A 16,744-nucleotide genomic window follows, 5' to 3' on the forward strand; every position below is an offset into this window, starting at 1 on the left:
GGACCAGGCAGTCCTGAATTTTATTATAAAAGACTGCCAACCCCTTAGTATTGTGGAGAGTGTCGGAGAGAAACATTCCAAGATCAGAGGATCCTTTAACGTACTGGGGAAAAGGAAGACATCCGAACCTTTTCCACCTGGCTTTACAGTTTTTGTGTACCCCAGCGTCATCTATGCCTCTGAGTTTTCCAAAGCTGGGGAAATGGTGTCAAAAAACACAATAGACTGAAAACAAAAACATTGGATAACTTATTTTTCTGAATAGAAATGTATAATAAACTCTGAGTCAATTACATTTAAGGAGTCCACATGCACACGTAAAAAATAAAGAAAAGGGCACTTTGGGCACCAATCAGGAGAGGGCCAGGTGCTCTCCCCCCATGCACGTGCATTACAGTCTAAAAGTACAGTACAGTAATAATAATTGTACAGTAACTGTAATGCTGGTTAGTGACTGAGCAGCCTGGCGATTTTTCTCAGTTTCTTATATAAACTGTTTTAGTGTCTCATCTTCAGCTGCAGGTCCCAACATCCTTCAGTTCAGTCAGAGCAGCAGATCTAATGTCTACATGACTTTAATCAACATTCAGGCTCACAGTTATTTCTTTAATCAGGGTAAAATCACTCATGTGCACAGATTAACTGACGACTGCTCATCTTAGATGTTATGGTGACGTTGCACTAATTTAATGCCATTCAGAATTATTAGAATTACACTTATGAGAAAGGAAACTCCATGAACACAAATCAGCAAGATAAGAAGTGCTAATAATGGCAGATTTTTTTTTCTTTGGGAAAAAATGTATTTGAGGGGGACTTTGTTGTAGTCTGACCTCAGTCCCATCCGCTAACATGGAGGAGACGGGGTTTATGACCTATACTGCAGCCAGACACCAGGGGGCGATAGAGACGTTTTGTGGGGAGTTCTTTGGTTGTGTGTCCCTTTAAGATTCATGTAGCTTCCGGACTCCGTCACATTTACGTCACACACGGAACTGTCAAGATGGAGGACGGTAGAGAAGCTTCCACGAATTCACTTTTGAAGGATGGTAAAATGAGTTTTATCATGACAGAATTGGTGCATCGACTTTAAATACGATCGTCGATAGTTTGAAGGCATTTTATCAAAAGCTGCGAGAGTCTCGCAGGACTGTAAGAAATTCTTTAGCCAGTGAAGAAGCGACATTAACATCAATAACCTGGTTTGCATTGTTTGTACAATTCATTTGGCTAAATTAGTATTTGTGACAAAAAAAGTAGAAACTACATTTGGTACCCATCAGGTCGCTAATTGTATAATTAGACAGTGACGTGTCTGATTATGTGCTCGCTGTCTAATATGTGAGACTGGGAGAGTTAATGGCTTGAAAACTGACTGCTGTGTTTGCAGAGTGTTATGCTGATTTCCTAGTAAAGGACTTTGATGTGAAGACGTACACCGCTCAGGCCATTCACCATGCTGTCATCGCTGAACAGCTGGCCAAGCTGGCACAAGGCATCAGTCAGCTGGACAAGGAGCTACACACCCAGGTACAAATCCAGCACACCTGGGCCACTGTTTCCCTCAGCATGCACTAATTTATAAACTTTCAGTAATAACCAGCATTCCCAAATTACTGTGAGAAAACTAAGCAGATGAACCCAGTGTAAGTTTAAAAGTCTGTATCAGTGTGACAGCTCAGGACGAGCGCTGGATCTATCCAGAGCTGACCTGTAGGATGTGTTGACGAATGCAAAACATGATTGCCAAAGTATTTTTGGGCAAGATGCTGGACGTCACAACAAAATCTAAGACATTAAAAAGTTACTATTATTGTTTTAACAACAAATACCAACACTAAGGTAGTCCACTGAAATTTTAGCCACTTTAGAAGTGCTGAAAGTTAGAATCAAATAACCAGTGTTGGTCAAGTTACTTGAAAAAAGTAATCAGTAACTAATTACTGATTACTTCCCCAAAAAAGTAATCCCTTTACTTTACTGATTACTTATTTTCAAAAGTAATTAGTTACTTGGTTACTTTTTAAAAAACATGATTTACAACCTGAATAGGTGATAAATCGATAGATCTTTCAGCCCAATTCTACTTTTTCTGCATAATCATCATACAAAATGTAATCAAATGGAAAAGTCTCTTTTTAAAACTTGTTTTATTTGTTTTAATCTTTTAACTTTATGCATCAAGCAAAAATTTAATTATCTGCAACATTCTCTGACTGGAAGAAATTAGTTTAACATTTAAACCTATTTTCTGCACATTCCAGCACATAAAATAAAATATTTTTTGTGTTTACACTCAGTCTTTCAAATAGATGCAAGTAAAACACAGCAGAAAATAAATAAAGTCAAAGTCTCAGCGGTCCTGTTGCTCTATTTTCACCTGTAAAGCAGGCGGATGTTTGCCCTGGTGCAGGTGTGTTGTAGCGGTCAGTTGAAGAGTTTCTCTGTGAGTTTCCCATTACGTCGTAGCTACTCGGTGCTTGCTCGGAAGTTTAGGGTTTTTTTCGCTGTAAAAAGAAGTTTTCTTCCCACGCACAACGGACACTAATGTTTTTGTCACTTTTTATGGAATCAAACTCAAAGTAAGGTCAGTACTTCCACGCTTTAAACGCTGCACGCTCATACTCTCTCTGCACTCGATATATGATCCATTGTTGACCGGTTTTAGTAACGCAGTAACGCAGCGTGCTTACGGGACAGTAACGGTAATCTAATTACCATTTTTTGCAGTAGTAATCCCTTACTGTAGTCGTCACTTGAAGAAAGTAATCGGATAACAGTAACAACGCGTTACTGCTCATCTCTCAAAATAACAATGTGAATATATAAAATGTAGCAAAAAAAAATTTCTGGCACAACTTCACCTGCTTCCAAGGTGCATGGAGAGGATAAAAGTGTTCACAAAGCAGGAACTCCAGCAACACTTGAGGGAAGATGAACAACTTTAATAATAGACCAACGCGTGTGGCCTTCATCAAGCCGAAACGCGTTGGTCTATTATTAAAGTTGTTCATCTTCCCTCAAGTGTTGCTGGAGTTCCTGCTTTGTGAATATATAAAATGTGACTAAAAGCAACTTAAGTCAAACATTAATATGTCATATAAAGCACAAACAGTTACCATCACATGTGCAGTCTTCTTATATTCATGTTTATATTTTCCAGGTTGTGGCCAGACATGAAGACTTACTTGCTCAGGCTACTGGCATAGAGTCTCTGGAAGGTAAATTGCCACTTTTCCACAAGCTACTCTCATAAATTCAGATCTGTCAACGTCTTTTACAGACAAATAGATTTTTAGCAGTTTCAGGCTTCATCGTGTGAATCACTATGCCGAACAAATGCTGTGCTTTGATTAGTTCCACTACAGTCAACATTTGATCAGCTGTGAACGGTGGCTATTTTTAGAACTGCTGGTACTTAGGAAGGAATTAATTACTGTTGTTACACCGTAAAACCACATCTGCTTTAATATTAAACTTATACTTTTCAAATGAACCTGAACTTAGATCATTAAGAGGATGGATGGGTAACATTTGCAGAAGTACTAAAGGAGTACTTTTCAGATGCTTGCAGTTCCTGCAGTTTACCAAAAGAGAGATCTAACATTGCTTGAAATAAGTCTGGTAACAAAGTAGCTCCAAGTTCAAAATATCCTGAAGGAGTAAAATTATTGTTGTTTTCAGGCGTCCTTCAGATGATGCAGACGAGGATTAGTGCTCTACAGGCAGCTGTTGACAGGTAAATGTGTTTTCTGACTGTGGCCAGTCTATATACTGTTGATGTTAACATGAAATATGCAGACATGTTTGGCTTAGTTCTTCACATTCACCCACTGTTTTCCTTTTACTGCCTTTAGATTTCTGTAACTGGGCATCTAGTGTGGTCTGTTAACAAAAAAACAATAAACTAAAGTGTAGTGGTGAGATCGATAGAGTGAAAAGAATAAACGTCCAGAGCATCACAGTGGACCGGATACACTCTACTTGTGAGCTGGAAACAGGTCGAGCATCAATTCTAAAGGTGAGGCTGCAAAGTCGACGTCGTTCTAAGTCAGCAGAAGCAAAATCGGTCCCACCAGAGCAGAATAGACTCGGAGGTTGAAAGAGCATTGATGCAACTCTTAATGAAGGAGGCAAAACTGAAGCTGCTCTAGCTGCAGCAGATGCCAGAAGCTGCTGCAGACAGTGACGATGGTACAAGTGAAGTCGTGGTCCCCGGCCTTCCTTTATTCCCTGCTGTGTCATGGCAGTACACTGATGAAGACGTTGCACACTTTAGTCGTGGGCAAAGTGAAGACACTTCAGAACTTGACTCAGGGGACTAGATACAAACGAGCAGTTTGTTCATTAGCCATTATTCTCATTCTTTCATTTTGTTAATTATCACACAGAAATGAAAACGGACCCAAACGTTTCCCTTCAGAGCTCCAACATGACACCCCTGACTTTCTGACACTCTGTAGTAAGACTGAGACTGTAGCCATGAAGCCTGGTATGGATCCACACAAGGATTGTCCCGTTCATAAGAAACCACACTCTATTAAAAATGCTGCATGTCTATGAACCACAAAGCTAGAGATTGCAACACGGTAATGCGCTGTTCTGAGTGCTCTTTGCATGCCGGCTCTTCCTAACGGTCCACCTGCATGGATGACACGACGGTCTTGGATTTCAGAGGAGGAGCAAGGTGGGGAGCAAACCAGGAAGAACTCTCCTATTACAACATGCTGCACAGAGGACTGTGGGGAAGGTTCAAAGCTGTGTTTAGTCAGTGTGTGTCCCAGAGGAAGTCCTTAAAATAGAAAATGTGTGTGGAAGAAGGGCCATTGGCTTCATAATACAAGCTGTAGATGGTTGTGTATCCCTTGGACTACCAACGAGCTCGATTCCCAATAACAGAAAGGAAGTTCCCACACAGAGGCCGCTACTCATCAGCCTCATCTCAAAGCCGCTGCTGCCAAAATACTTCCTCTTGACCCAGCAGCTGAAATCCTCTCACTGCTCGTGAGGGACAGTATCTGTGTCCATGAGGTCCACAGTCGGTATTATGGACCACCCCATGCACAATATGCCCAATGCCTGGACTTCTGAGGGGTAGGAGACACAAACCCACAAACCTACTGTGAACCTATTGAAGACCAGAGTTCTGGAGACCGTCCAGCTCAGTTTTCTTCTGACCATGTGAGGCTACAGGTGAGTGAGCAAACAGGCCTTCTGGAAAGCCAGTTCAGGATAACATTGGCTACCAGAGCTTCAGTCATACCGCGGAGGATAACAGACGGGCACCGTCAGTTAAAGATGAGCTTTTTCTTCACATCATGAACACCAAAACAGCGTCTGTCTAAAAACCGACAACAAGCGGCTGTCTCACATCTCTTGGATGCTCTTTGAAAAGAAACCAAAGAAAAAAGACGACTATGTGCATGGAAAGGATCGTCAGCAGTGCTCCTGCTGATCCTCCTCTGGAACATGATAACAAACGGGGGTTTCTACTAGAGATGGACCGATCCGATATTACGTATCGGTCCAATACTGACGTAAATTACTGGATCAGATATCGGAGGGAAATAAAAAATGTAATCCGATCCATTAAATATCAAAAAAGCACCTCACAGAACTTGCTACACGGCGTAACTCGGCTCATAACCGTAGCACGTCGGAGCAGTGTGGTCATGTGATAGAGCGGCTGTGAGTATTTGTAGCGTCGCTACCAACCCGGCATTTCATCTCCGAGGAAGTTTTCCCAGAGAGAAGTAAAGCAAGTGTGTAAGTTCATCTCTGAGTGTTTGTAAAGCATTCCCGCGTTAAGCTTAACAACAGATATATGGAGCAACTGCCTCTCTCTCTCTCTCTCTCTCTCTCTCTCTCTCTCTCCTGCTGCTGCTTCAATCATGAAACTGATCAATGATCAGCTGATCGTCTCTCTTCTTTGTTTTTGTCTCACTTTGCACCAGAAAGAGGAAACCAGCGGCTGAACAACAGCAGCACGTTTAAGCTTGATCAGCTGTTGTCAGAATTTATTTAATATTATTTCTACACCAGGATCTTTTTCTACAGCTGACGTAACTGTGCAGGGGCGGATCTAGCAAAGTGTAGCCAGGGGGGCCGATAGGGCATGAACAGGGAAAAGGGGGCACAAAGACATACTTTTCTTTCTTATTCTCATTTAAAATGTCGAGCTTTTAATAAATAATTATCTGAATCTTACACCCAAAGTTTTAATCTGATGTAAAATGTATAGAAGTCCATTACTGTATATAGTAACTGTTAAGTCTAATATACCCTAGTAAGCTACAGTACTTTTTCCTTTGGGAACCATCTGTGCAGTCTGCAGTTCTGTTGAAGAAAGATGTTGAATCTATTTAATTATTCTTCAAAAATAATTTATTTCTGTGTATTTGTTTTTTCACACTGCATCAAATTAAAGTTGATTACATCGATTAAGCATCATGAGGTGGAGGGTGGGGAGGGGTGGGGGGTTCCCTATTTAGTTTTTTTTTTTTTTGCTGGGAGTTTGCAGCCCTATTAGTTAGGTTGCTTAATATTTCTGCTAAGTACTCTTTAAAACACCAGAATAGGGAGGATGGAGCAGGTTTAAGTTCATTAGATTGATCAGTTTTGCTGATCTATGAAATATTTTGGGTGCAGTGTGTTTTTTACATACAGGTGTAACAGAATAGCTTTAGTGTTTTGTTTTGTTTTTGTTTTTTTAACTTGAGTATAAACTTATACAAAAAGCAGCAAAATATTAAAAAAACTGTTTTATTGATTAAAAAACACATTATCAGATTCATATCGGTATCGGCAGATATCCACATTTATGATATCGGTAGCGGACATAAAGTGGTATCGTGCCATCTCTAGTATTTACCACGTTTTGGTATCTATCATGCAAGAAACCAGGGCAAATCAGGCTGCTGTTTGACTCCAGGATATGTGGATGGGATGCAGTATTCCCAAGGGAAAACAACAAAAAGGGGCAAAGATGGAGGGATTCAGGACAGACGGGAGCTAAAGATACTGAGAATGTCTATTTTGCTCCTGTTGTCAGCAGCTCAAAGTTGACCCGACCCTCATAGACAGGAGGTCAAAGTGAAGGTGGGTCAGTCTTTGGGAAAGCAAAATCACTGTGAGCTTTGGTACGAGCGGCTCCAGGAAGAGTCGGATACCACGCTGGGTGATTCTTTCCTCCTGGCATAGGCTGGCGCCTGGCTACATCTTTAATGAGTCAAGACGCTTTCACGTTGATGTTCACAATCATTACACAGTCCACAGGTGCTGGGGGACAAACTCTCCATCTTCTGCAGTGGCAGACATTTGATTTTTTTTGTATTGGTTTAAGTTAGTGTTACATCCAGGAAGCTAAACTGTGCAGGAAACAGCTGTGACGGGCAGATGAAGGCCCGTGGTCAGGCGCTGATTGAAGGAGAACTTTGATGTTTTAGATATCACTGGATTCTGTTTATTTAATCGTGAGATCCCGATGACTAGTATTGAATTCAGTCGATTGTGCGGCATTGCCACAGATGGTAATAAAACACGGAAACTCGCCTAATGTAACAAACTCAGCCTGTATGCAGATTCCAAAAGCTGTGTGAGGTTCCAGGTTGTTCCAGGTTGTTCCAGGTTGTTCCAGGTTGTTCCAGGTTGTTCCAGGTTGTTCCAGGTACAGTTTTGCTGCAGTACAGCTCTGTCTGATCTAACACTGATGTCCTTCCAGGATAAGGACAAAGATTGTTGAGCCATACAACAAGATTGTGGCCAGGATCACTCAGCTCGCCAGGCTGCAGGTAAGATGAATATCATGTCATTTGTGAATAAATGATTGAGTGTCGTTTGAAATGATAGATGACAACTGTTTGTGTGACGGTTTGAGTGAAAAACCTTTGAAAGCCCAGAGAGACCACGGTGCAGACGAGAAGGTCGGCTTTGGCCTGAACCCCGAGCTGCTGTTTGTGCAGCTCTGTGAGAACACGGCGCTCCACGCCTCTCCACGCCTCCTGCTCGTGCAGACGAGGAAAATCAGGGTTAAATATTGATGAAACAACAGCTGTAAAAAGGTCAGCGTGTTTCTGGGGCTGATGCCTCTGTGCTGTGCATGTCAGCTGTTTGTACTTCTAGTGTGAGACTCAGCAGCTGCCAGTGAGAAAGTGGGATCATCTACAACATCTGAGTGCAAAGGTGAAATAAAACAGTTCTCAGCAGATTTATTTTAGTTTTATTTGTAAAAGGGGGACATTTTACAGTCTGATACTTTGCATAGACTGTATGAAACATTTTAAACTGCACACTCATTGGCTATTGGCTTGTCAATGACAAGTCCAGGCCAGGCGGCGTGTGGTTTCACAGTGAAGTGGAATTATGGCGCTCCACTCCAGGGCCCGTCCGTCTGCCTGCAGTGAGCTCTGTGGTCAGATGGGGGCAGTATAGAGAGGATGTCCTGCAGCCGGTCTGTGGGGCGCCCCTGCTGTTGTTGGTCTGAGAGCCAAGTTCAGTGTTGAACTGTGTCAGCGCTGCCACTGTCTGTGCTTTTCATGGTTTATTTTGGTTTTTTCACGGTTTCCCCAGTGACTGACGGAAAAGTGTACGCAGATACGTTTCCCATTTAAGATCTGTTTTTCTTTATCACAACCAGTTTTCTTTTAAAACCAAGATGGAGATGATGTAAGCATCTCCAGCCTTCAAACTGGACGTGAGCAGCCAATAGGTGACATCACAGTAGCTCCATCTGCTCTTCTACCTTTTGATTATACCGACTCCACGCTGTCTGTTCTTTGAATCATTGAGCTTCACATAAGTAGATAGTTGTAGCACATCGGTGATGAACCATTGATCACAATTCACACAGTGTCACACACAGGAGGCAGGTGTGTGTGCCTGTGCTGAATTTCTCTATTAAGGTAAACATGCAGCAAAATGCAAAGGATTTCTGCACCTGTTGACTTCCTCATTAGTCGCAGTGCTAATGCACTGAAACACAGCTTGGAAGGAAAACTTGCCGTGGCGCTCTGGGGTTGTGCGTCCAACATCAGCGGGGATGAGAGAGTCTCCTGCTTTCTGATTGACCGACCTCCACTTCTTACCCCAGCTACGAGTGCAAGATTAGTTCAAGAAGAAGAAGTGTTGCAGAAGTTGTGAAGGCGCAGAATATGTGAATTTGTGATTTGGGAGGACTCGTATTTACTGGTCTGAGAAGTTGCAATCGCAGAGTTGTGGCTGTAATAAGTAAAAATAATTAAACATGAGTAAAACTGTCTAAATATAAGTCTACACATTATTTTTTTCTGTAACAAAAAAGTTTACATTTTTCACCCCACACACTCTCACTTAACTGACAATTAAATACAGTTTATTTGCAGTTTATACATCAGAAACTATGAGTCTTATATCTCATGATATAAGACGTTTCTCATCCCGTTATCGGGATGAGAAACGTCTTATATCATGAGAAACATATCACAAAATGTGCGTTTATTGTAAATTCTGTGAATCTCAGGCAGCTCGACCTGTGTGACGTGTTTTCAGCTGGACGTCGAGTGTTTTGTTCGACGCATGAAATTTGCTTTGAGTATTTACTGCACGCTGTGCTGCAGGGAAAAGCCTGTTCAGGTTTATTTTGAGCACCTGACGGCCTTTTGCTTCTCTCCATAAACTCTCTCCACTCACGTGATTCTTGCATAGCTGGTTGAACAGGTTTGCCATGTTTGAGTCTGAGGTTTCCTGCATAATTTGCAGAGTACAGTTTTCTGGTCCATGTCAGACTTTTCATAACCAAACCATGTCCGTGCTACAGAGGGATCCCCTCATTTAGGAAGAAGGTCCTTGATTTGTTGGGACTGGTCCTTCTGTTTGGAGCTGCCTGGTTCTCCGTCGTCTTCACTGGTCATGCTGGGATGGTGGTGACCATCCAAACAATGAAAAAATATTGAGGTTTATTTTGTGACACCACGAAACAAACAATAGTGTATAGTATGAAACAATAGATGTTTTAATTTCATCACCTGATGTCGTCATGTCGCACAGGTCTATCAGAAACCGTTTAATGTGACATGAAAATGAGAAGCATGCTGGAAACACGTCGTTCTTGACTGCTTTTTTGTCTCAATTAATGGAAGTGTCTAGTTCTCAGTTCTTGTTAACGTCTGTTGTCTCCACACCTTCTTCACTGCTGCAGGGCGCCTGTGACCTTCTGCGGAGGATCATTCGCATCTTGTATCTGAGCAAGAGGCTTCAGGGACAGCTGCAAGGAGGCAGCAGGGAGATCACCAAGGCGGCTCAGAGCCTTAACGAGCTTGGTAAGGACCTGCATGTCTATCATAGAACAACTGTTGCATTAGCAGCTGTGTGTTTTTCACAACACAGATCTACTCAACACCTCGAACTCCGGTAACTTTAAAGCCTGTTTCCACTAATACTTACTCAAGTCCGCTCGGCACGACTCAACTTGGTTTTTGGGTTTTTCATTAGGTGGTAGTAGCTTGTATTTGGTACCAGCTACTTTTTTAGTACCTGCTTGGCCAAGTAAAGTCAACAGACTGCACGCGACTGATTGGCTAGTCAGCTGCGTCAATGAGTGGTGAGAGGATCTCGTTCACGAAAATCAAAACCGTCGCTTTTGAACGAGAAAAATGGCTACACAGAGAAACAACAGCGTAGTCCCGAAGACGAACACACCACAGACCAAGCAGCAGGTATAGCAGCGTGTCACAATAGTCACCTTGTTATTGAGTGGAAAAGGCAATGAAGTGTTTCTTTAGGTTGAAACAAACAGGTTTTTATTAACACAGACAATCAAAGAAATATGTAGACGTAATGTCATATTCAGGGGCTACCTCGATTTGTTTGGACTGAATATGTAGACGTTTAATTTTCCTGTGAAAACATCAGCAGGTTTTTCCTTGGTTAATGTATCTGTAAGTTTGGAAACAGCTGAACTCTCGGCGCTTCGATGTTCAGGGTTAAATGTCATATTGTAATCAACCCTGCAGCATTTAGTATTTTTGGTCCATAAAATCACATGAAGAGTTTTGTACAGTGACGACAGGACTGTTGACTTTTAAACTGTAGTGTGAGGCCTGCATGCTCCGGGCTGATTCTGCAGAACACTATCCAGAAGCTGAACGAGACTCAAACATAAACAGAGCTCAGTGGAAGAGGCATGCTTTCCCCAGGTCAGAAGAATGGATGTGTTTCAGGTCGTCACACTCAAACATCATTTTATCTTTTTAAATAACAACTAGCCTGAATTTGGGCTTGAAAGCGTGAACAGAAGATGCTCGTCACCCTCTTTAGTTCCACAAAGTAACCAGACTGTTAACAGAGCACAAGGTGTTTGTGTTTTTACCTCCTCCTGTGCTTGTTTGATACGCTGGAAGAGACCAAAGGCAGCACAATGATGGGATTGCAGTTGTGCAAAGCACAGACCCTTACTGGGAATCACTGTGGGTTTCAGTTAGGGCTGGAATAATTCACTGAGTCACTCAGTTGTTGAGAAATCTTAAATGTAAAACTTTTGCTTCGATGGTTTGTTAAAGCCACAGCTGTGTAGCACTTATCGTCCGTCCACTCACGGCAGAGAGCAGTGAAAGGAACAGGTGCAGTGCAGGAAGCTTTTCTAGCATCGCTGTAACTCTTGTTACTGTCAGCGCCATAAAAACCTGGGACAAAGCTGGCAGGAGTCCGTCTGCTCAACAAGCTGCAACGTGAAGACAACCCAACTGATCCCATTCTACTACTGTTTGTTTTACACTGAAAATCTACAGGAAACCTACCGAAGTTAAAATAAAATATGAAGATGAACAGTTAAGGTGCCAATATACCCTTCGCAGTGGTCATCGCACAGATGCAGCCATTTATACCCGTGGCACAAGAAGCCGCTGCAGTATTCTCCTAAACCACAGGTGTCGCCACTCAGACAGGATTTCGTCATACGCGCTGATGATGAGGAGAAGTCAGAAGACTTTGTCGAGTGTTTAGTTTTTTATTTATTTTTGTAAAGTTCTTTTCACAAACTCCAGTTTTCAAACAGTCCCAAGACCTCTGCAGCGATTCATTATTTTAGTAATCGAGTAGTCTATCGATGATTCATCAACTAAGGAAGTAATCGGATAAGAAATACTTTTCTTATTAATGAGCAATAACGAATATTCAAAAGAGAAAAGTCTTTCAGAATGACTGCCCGTCGGTTTCAACAACAACAACAACAAACCCTTCGGTTTACGTATTACAACATGTTTGTGCTGCTGAAGACTGAAGTTATGGTGGTGGAAACATTAATGCTAATAGTAATTCAGCGTCCAGCCTAACAACTGTCAGGTCAGTGGCTCAGTTATTTGGCCCATGTATAGAGCAGGACATCTACTAACTGGAAGGTTGATGGTTCAGTTCCTGGTGGTGCAAGACACTGACCCCTGGCCCAGCCAGGATAACTTAGCATTTGTGCTGTCAGCGTTAATCTCATTAAAATGCATGTAACGCGGCAAATCTCCATTAGCGAGTTAGCGCAGATCGCCCCGTGTGTGTGGCTGCAGCGCAGCGTTAGCGCAGTCAGCTCGTTAAAGCGTTAGTGCAGATCGCCCCGTGTGTGTGGCTGCACAGCATCAGCACGTTAGCGCAGTCAGCTCATTAAAGCGTTAGCGCAGATCGCCCCGTGTGTGTGGCTGCAGCGCAGCGTTAGCGCAGTCAACTCGTTAAAGCGTTAGTGCAGATCGCCCCGTGTGTGTGGCTGCAGCGCAGTCAGCTCGTTAAAGCGTTAGCGCAGATCGCCCGTGTGTGTGGCTGCACAGCGTCAACGCGTTAGCGCAGTCAGCTCGTTAAAGCGTTAGTGCAGATCGCCCCGTGTGTTTGGCTGCACAGCGTCAGCACGTTAGCGCAGTCAGCTCGTTAAAGCGTTAGCGCAGATCGCCCCGTGTGTGTGGCTGCAGCGCAGCGTTGGCGCAGTCAGCTTGTTAAAGCGTTAGCGCAGATCGCGGGCAGCTGCATGGCACTGACTCGCTAACGGAGGTTAGTTAATGCGGTTATGCCGTCAATGTCATTTTAATGAGATTAACGCTGACAGCACTACTTACATCAGCAAAGCGTCCTCGCGATGCTGGAAGCAGGCTCAGTCCAATATCCCACACCTCTGTTCAGAGCCCTAAACACTCAGTGCATGGAGGCTTTGGCTATTTTTCTTCTTGTAAACTAGTGGCAGTCGTTTTCACAGAGCTCTGTGAAATGGCTCTTTAGTTTGCAAATACACACTTTTTGCGTGCGCCTCCAGTCAAACCTTCTTTCTGGCTCTTGGTTGAAAACTTCCTGTTGTGTTGTCTTTCTTCAGTTTTTTATAAAGCACCTTTCCCAGAAAAATTCAGTGCTGGACACCAAGATGAAAAGCAAAATAATAATTAAAAAAAGACATGCATGAACAATAAAAGACAGACTTAATTACCCAGATGTCTGTGTTTATTCCCACCTAGTTGTTTTATAACAAAACTTCCCTGATTCGGTGAAACATGAATGAAGGAAAGTCATTCCAGAGCCATCACTCCAAAGCCATCTGTATGTGGATACTACACACTAACAGTAATCTTGGTGTTGTACTTTGGGATTTCACTCTCTTCACAGGCCGTTTGCTTCTGATGCAGGAGGGCTTCCCATCATAAAATAGCATCTGAGCTGGAAGCTGTTGCTCCCAGTTTGGCCTTGTTCAGAGACATGGATCCCAACTAAACCCCTTGTTGTTCAGTTCAGTAAACTGTGCTTTGAACTCTGATTTGTTAGTGGGTGAAGGATATCATAGATCTGATAAGCCGTGAGCCATGAGGTTGACCCCAGGTTGTTTAATGCCCACCCCCAGCATGGGCATACCTGACTGATGACAGTTTTAAAGGCTCACAGTGGTAATGACCCTCACCCTTTTTCACACCTTAGCTCATGTGATGAGGAGTGTTAAGTCAATTTATTTATAAGCACATTTAAAACCTACACAGGTTGACCAAAGTGCTGTACAGAGTGAAAAATAAAGAAGCAAGACACAAAAGCTAAACACCTGGGTCACAATTAAAAGCTAGAGAGTAAAGATGCGTCTTCAGACGGGTTTTAATGTCGAGTGTTGGAGAGATCCTTATTTGAAGAGGCAGACTGTTCCAAAGTTTAGGCTCGGTCTCCTCTGTGTTTCAGTCTGCTTCTAGTAACAATCAGAACCAACTTATCAGCTGACCTGAGAGTCTGGTTTGGAGTATGTTTGGTTAAAAGAACAGAGAGCTAATCTATTTTAGAGAGTTAAAAACGAGCAATAAAATCTTAGTTGATTCTATAACGTTCTGGAAGCAGAGTGTAAACGAGCCAAGACTGGGAAATATGATGGTGTTTACGTGGGCCTGTCAGGGCTGCAGCGTTCTTAACAATCTGAAGAGCAGAGCCTGGCTGATACCAAAATACAGACTATTGCAGTGGTCGAGCCTGGGTGAGAAGATGTTCTTAGCAAGGGCCCTCAGCTGAAAGAAGATGGCTCTTACAACAGAATTTATTTGTTTGTCAAATGAAAATCTGCCATCAAAGAACAGAGTTTTCCAAAGGACCAAGGTCACCCTTAAGAGAAGAACGAGGGTCAGAAGGTCCAAATAGTTCAATCTCGGTTTTTTGATCATTCAAAATCAAAAAATTCATTGCCCACTGTGATTTTAATGTTGTCAAGGCGATACGTGGGACTGTCCACCATTTGGACTTAGAACTGAGGAAGCTTCTCAAATGAGACGTGAAACGTCTTCGAGAAGTCCAGTCGCTTTTCTTTCCAAGTTCCTCAGATTTTAAAGTTTTCTCTCTGTGGTCACAAAAGTGGCGTTTAGACCCCGATGCCCTCTGATGTCAGCACTCCATCACAGCCTTGTGCTGATTCTCCCAGTTGTAATTGTAGCTGCGTAGGCCTGTGTGACCTTCTAGTGTCAGCAGAGAAAAAGTGATAATGAAGCATTTCATGTAACTGCCATCAGTTATCTATGTGTTACACTACTCTTAGTTATCACAGGGCATTAAGCGATACAGAACAGGTTCACAAGGACAAGTATTTTCAGCTGCCTGTGACCACTTCTCATACCACACTCACATATGTAAACACACACTCACTCACAAATTCCATCGGCTGCTTTTAAATTTGGTCAGAGTCCTCAGCGTTCTCCAACACGGCAACACATTTGTATCGGTGGTCTCTGTGTGTGCTGTCTGCTCTAACAGAAGGTTTCCTTCCAACAACTAAGTCCGTTTTACTAAATTGCTTTTGTTTTGGTTGTGCTTCACACTCTGGGGTCCGGGAATCACTTTGGTTGGACTAAAGAGGGTTGTCTTGTGATTTGCAAGGCACTTTTACAGCATGTAAGGCATGCACACTGTACCTAAATAATTTATATAATTTACTTTATAGTGCTTTTCTACCCGATCTGACCACTATAAGCACTTTGATACAACTTGCCTCATTCACACAAGCACTTTTTCATATGTTTTTTCTATACAAGTGCTTTCTATCTAAGAACACATTCATACTCTGACGGATGCATCGGAGGGCAACTGGAGTTAGTGTTTTGCCCAAGGCTATGTGGGGATCAAACCATCAGCCTTCTGATTAGTAGATGACCTGCTATACCTCCTGAGCTACAACCAACCCACTGAGAAACAATGGTTTGGTCTCTAAAACGGTTGTTTTAGAGAATGAGTAGTTGAGTCAATAGATTTGAAGCCTTTGCATCATTTCCAGAAAAATCTAAAAATAGGAATTTGATGAAGGGTGAGGGAGGAAGTGAAGGAGAAATGATATTTCGCTTGTCACGCTTGCTCCAGGTGGAAAATCACCAGGCGTACTGGCACTTGTTGTGTAGTTTATTACAAATGGTAACAAACAATATCAAGTTATGAACAGAACAGATGTTCTTCTCACACTGTATTACCAGAAAATAACAAACACTGCTGCTTAGATGAGCATTTATTGACTAAATTGTCCTTGGCACTCCACAACATTTCACAGCATACACCAATATGTTACTCTCTTCGTGTATCTATGATGCCTATCTTGAGAATTTTCTTTTGCACTGAGATAAGAAAAACAAAAAACGATATGCAGTTCTTAAACTCAAGCTACTGGTGATTTCCCTTATGACATGTGATGTGTATACAAAATATACAAAACCCTTCTTTTTTGTTTATTCCTTTGTTTTCAGGGGACACGAACTCATTGGCTTATCTGAAGTCGGCATATTAGTTTATATTTCAGGTAGCTCACTAAATACAAACTATATTGCCAAAAGTATTTGTTTCTTCCCATAAGATTTAGCAGTATTTTTTTTCAAAAACGCATTTGTGGGGTCAGACATTGATGTTGGACGCTAGCTCATCCATGTCTATATGGACCTTGCTTTGTACACTGGTACACAGTCATGTTGGAACAAGATCTCCAAACTGTTCCCACAAAGGTTAGAAGAATGAATTTGTCCAAAATGTCTGGGCATACTGAAGCATGAACTGTTTTACCTTTCACTGGAACTCGGGGCTAGGGATGGATATCGTTTAGGTTTTATCCGATACCGGTGCCAAACCGGTACTTTTAAAACATAACATGCTTAAACGGCGCTCGAACCGGTGCTTAAAGAATGGAGAACACAAACTTTGTCCAAAAACCTCTCATGTTTAGCTGTTTTTTTGTAAAAAGATAACAATGTTAGCCTTTTCTGCAGCTATGGGGCATATATGGCATCACTCTTGGCTGGAAGCAGTG

General features: G+C 42.4%; 1 protein-coding gene across 1 annotated transcript in view; it reads left to right on the forward strand.

Annotated features, from left to right (window-relative positions):
* Nucleotides 1-989: 989 nt before the first annotated feature.
* The window catches only part of cog5 (component of oligomeric golgi complex 5), a 51,273-nt gene continuing 35,518 nt past the window's right edge, over nucleotides 990-16,744 (forward strand). Inside the window, exons 1-6 of the mRNA XM_006799747.3 lie at nucleotides 990-1,049; nucleotides 1,391-1,530; nucleotides 3,164-3,221; nucleotides 3,685-3,739; nucleotides 7,721-7,790; nucleotides 10,175-10,295. Coding sequence (XP_006799810.2) covers nucleotides 1,004-1,049; nucleotides 1,391-1,530; nucleotides 3,164-3,221; nucleotides 3,685-3,739; nucleotides 7,721-7,790; nucleotides 10,175-10,295 — 490 coding nt within the window. The 5' untranslated portion in view covers nucleotides 990-1,003. The remainder of the gene's footprint in view (nucleotides 1,050-1,390; nucleotides 1,531-3,163; nucleotides 3,222-3,684; nucleotides 3,740-7,720; nucleotides 7,791-10,174; nucleotides 10,296-16,744) is intronic.

The sequence above is a fragment of the Neolamprologus brichardi genome, chromosome 17, assembly GCF_056152115.1.
Source record: "Neolamprologus brichardi isolate AB-2024 chromosome 17, ASM5615211v1, whole genome shotgun sequence".
NCBI lineage: Eukaryota > Metazoa > Chordata > Actinopteri > Cichliformes > Cichlidae > Neolamprologus > Neolamprologus brichardi.